The 3916-nt window shown below is 38.6% G+C and overlaps 1 protein-coding gene across 1 annotated transcript; it reads right to left on the reverse strand.

Annotated features, from left to right (window-relative positions):
* Positions 1–1819: 1819 nt before the first annotated feature.
* Positions 1820–2896, reverse strand: LOC145098971 (uncharacterized). Its single transcript, XM_079036559.1, has 2 exons — positions 2153–2896; positions 1820–2059 (listed from the first exon to the last, which is right to left on the reverse strand). The coding sequence occupies exons 1-2, from the start codon at positions 2894–2896 to the stop codon at positions 1820–1822; spliced, it is 984 nt and encodes a 327-aa protein (XP_078892685.1).
* Between the last annotated feature and the right edge of the window lie 1020 nt (positions 2897–3916).

Raw genomic sequence — 3916 nt, forward strand, 5'->3', positions numbered from 1 at the left:
TATACGGGTATTCATATCACCTACGAAGAATAAAGAAACACACCAAACAAACCAAACAGACAAACATACGAGACAAATAAAACTTAGTGAAAGTTTTGAATTTTTCTGAAAAATAATAAAAACAGAAACATGAAATATTTTTGGAGTTTTGAAATTTTCTGAAAAAGAACAAAAACAGATAGATAAAATATTTTTGGATTTTTGAAATTTTCTGAAAAAGAATAAAAACAGATAGATAAAATATTTTTGGATTTTTGAAATTTTCTGAAAAAGAATAAAAACAGAAAGATAGAATAATTAAGTTCAAATCAAAAGAATGATATGCACAAAATATACAACCGAAACCTTATCTTTAAATGAGTGAAGCGAAATAGACCGAGCGTTCAGTTCATTTCGGTTCTAGAAAATTACGGAGCCGAGATAGACCGAGCGGTCTGTCCATTTCAGTTCCCTAAAAGTCTAGAGCCGAAATAGACCGAGGGGTTTGTCCATTTCGGTTTTCTAATTTTTAGTGAGAGATTTGAGGATTCGGTACCGACTCTCCTTCCATCATGACCAAGCCTTGTAAGATTTTGTTAAAGGTTGCTTTTGGTAAGGATTTAGTAAAGATGTCAGCCAGTTGATCAGCAGATCGAACAAAGTGTATTTCCACGTTCCCATCTTCTACATGATCCTTGATGAAATGATACCTAAGTGCAATGTGCTAGGTTTTTGAGTGTTGCACTGGATTATGACAAATCCTAATTGCACTTTCAGAGTCGCAATAGAGAGGAATCTTCTTCATACTTAGCCCATAATCTCTTAATTGACTTTGAATCCAAACCACTTGAGAGGTGCAAGATGCTGCAGCAATGTTTCCAGCTTCGGCTGTGGATAACGAAACACAGGTTTGTTTCTTGGACTGCCAACTAACAAGTTTCCCGTCAAGAAATTGGCATCCACCTGTAGTACTCTTTCAGTCCAGTCTGCATCCTCCTATATCAGTATCAGAGAAGGCTTGGATGAAGAATCCAGATCTTGCAGGATACCAGAGACCGAGAGATGAAGTTTTCTTCAGATATCGAAAAATGTTCTTCACAGCAAGCATGTGAGGTTCTCTTGGATTGGCTTGAAATCTGGCATAGTAACAAACAGAAAACATAATATCTGGTCTACTAGCTGTTAGATACATAAGGGACCCTATCATTTGACGATAAAGTGTTATATCCACAGCAGGTTTCTCCAGAGATGGGGTTAGCTTAGTGCCAAATGCCATAGGAACCTTCACTTTTGAATCACCCTTCATTCCAAATTTTGTCAGTAAGTTCTTGGTGTATGCCTCCTGGTTTATAATGATACCTTTTGGTCCCTGTCTAATATTCAAACCAAGGAAAAAGTTAATTGGACCCATTGTGCTCATTTCAAATTTAGTCTCCATCAACTTCCTGAATTCAACTGTTAAGCTAGGATTCGTGGAGCCGAAGAAGATATCATCAACATAAATTTGAACAATCATCAAATGTTCGCCTTCCTTCTTACGAAAGAAGGTTGGGTCAACCGAACCTTGGTTAAATTTTGACATTTTCAAGAAGCGAGTTAGCGTTTCATACCAAGCTCTCGGTGCTTGTTTTAGCCCATAGACAGCTTTATCCAGAACATAGCAATGATCAGGGTATTTTTCATTCACAAAACCAGGCGGTTGCTCAACATAAACGGTTTCTTCTAATTCTCCATTCAAGAAAGCGCATTTGACATCCATTTGGAAAACTTCGAAGTTCTTATGAGCAACATATGCAAGGAAGATTCTGACAGATTCTAACCTTGCTACTAGAGCAAAGGTTTATTCATAATCTATCCCTTCTTCATGACAATAACCTTTTACCACCAACCGAGCCTTGTTATGAATGACATTCCCCTCTTTGTCCAGCTTATTTCTAAACACCCATTTCAGGCCGACAACAGAAGCATCTTTCGGTGTAGGAATCAACCTCCCAACTTTGTTGTGTTCGAACTCATGGAGCTCATCCTGCATTGCTTGAACCCAATCTGAATAATCAAGTGCAGCATGTACAGTTTTTGGCTTAATTTTGGAAGTAAACGAATTAAACATACAAAATTCCACTTTAGAGAATAATGTAGTTTGTTTCGCCTTCAGTTGAGATCGAGTAAGAACACTTTCTGAAGTTTCACCAATAATTTTCTCTTTGGGATGGTCCTTTGTCCATTTCACTAATGGAGGATAGCTTGGATCATATTCTGGATTCAATTCAACTTCTACTTCTATTTCAACATCTGACAGATCACCCTCACCTTCGTCAGTAGAACTGTCACTTTCTTTCTCCTTCCCGCCCTCGACTGGCGAAGTGAAATCTCTGTCAGCATCAAAGTCTAGATTTCTTGTGGAAGTTGGTTTCTCCCCCTCGATTTGACTATCACTTGTTTGTTTTGGATCAGTTTTTTCCCTATCATCTGAACCTTTAGCTTTTGGGGATGAACTTGGATTCTCCCCCTCAACAAAAACTTCGGTTGTCTTTGAAGTTGTACAGCTCTCCCCCTGGAACGTTGAATCTTTGTTTGGAGAGCCTGTTGATGACTTAGTACTTGGTGGTTCGCTTTCCATCTCTTTAGTAGCTTCATCTATGACCTTCTTGAGATTATCGATTGTGTTATCTGCTGTTGTTGCCTCTAAATGAATTGCTTTTTCTGGTTCATCGAATAGCCGAATGTATTCCTCAAACAGGTTGGATATTGGAACCGAGACCTGTCCAGATTCTGGGAATATGTCTCCTAAGGCACTTTCAGTCCTTTGAACCTTCTGCATATAATTGTCATCAAAGGTGACATAATAAGTCTCTTCAATTTTTTTGGAACGCTTATTCAACACTCTGTATGCTTTTGATGACAGAGAGTAACCCATAAATATGCCCTCATCGACTTTAACATCAAACTTATTTCGGTTCTCTTTAGAATTAAAAATAAAGCACCTTGAACCGAAGATATGGAAAAATTTGACATTCGGTTTCCTATTGTTTAAGATCTCATAAAAAGTTATGGAGAATCTCTTGTTGAGCAAGGACCGATTCTGAGTATAGCATGCAGCGGCAATTGCATTAGCCTAGAAGTATAAAGGTAGGGAAGCGAAACTGAGCATGGTTCTGCTTGCTTCACATAACGAGCGGTTTCATCTTTCAACAATCCCATTCTGTTGTGGTGTATAAGGGGCCGAAAAATTGTGAGTTATCCCCTTATCAGCCAGAATGTCCTCAAAATCCTTGTTCTTGAATTCCAGTCCATTGTCACTTCTGATGTTTTTGACCGCCTTCTTTAATTGTACTTCCACTTGCTTGATGAATGCCTTCAGCTTGGGAGTAGCATCTGATTTCTGCTTAAGAAAGAAAACCCAAGTGAAGCGTGAAAAATCATCTACAATGACAAGAATGTACTTGCTTCCACTGATACTCTCTATAGCAGAAGGTCCACACAAATCAATGTGTAACAGTTCAAGTGCTTCCACTATCTTAGTATTGATGTGTGTAGGGTGGCTTCTTCTGCTCTGTTTACCCATCTCACATGCTGCACATAAATGCTCCTTATCGAACTTGAGAAGAGGAAGGCCTCGAACATGATCACCAATCACTAATTTGTTGATGTCTTTGAAATTTAGGTGTGATAGACGTCGATGCCATAACTAGCTTTCATCGGTGTTTTTTTTTGACAGCAGACAGATAGCTGTTGTCCCTCGAATTCTTTTTCCATTATCTCAGACCCCTCATCATCGAATGATAGCTTCAAACCTGTGCCCACAACTAATTGCAACACGCTGATGAGATTGTGTTGCAATCCCTCTACATAAGCCACCTTTCTGATCGAGAAGTCTCCATTAGTTATCATGCTGTATCCTTTGATTGTTCCATAGGAATTGTTTCCAAATTTCACA

Source organism: Lactuca serriola, chromosome 4 (assembly GCF_051521515.1).
Source record: "Lactuca serriola cultivar US96UC23 chromosome 4, Lser_US96UC23_V15, whole genome shotgun sequence".
In the NCBI taxonomy this organism is placed as follows: domain Eukaryota; kingdom Viridiplantae; phylum Streptophyta; class Magnoliopsida; order Asterales; family Asteraceae; genus Lactuca; species Lactuca serriola.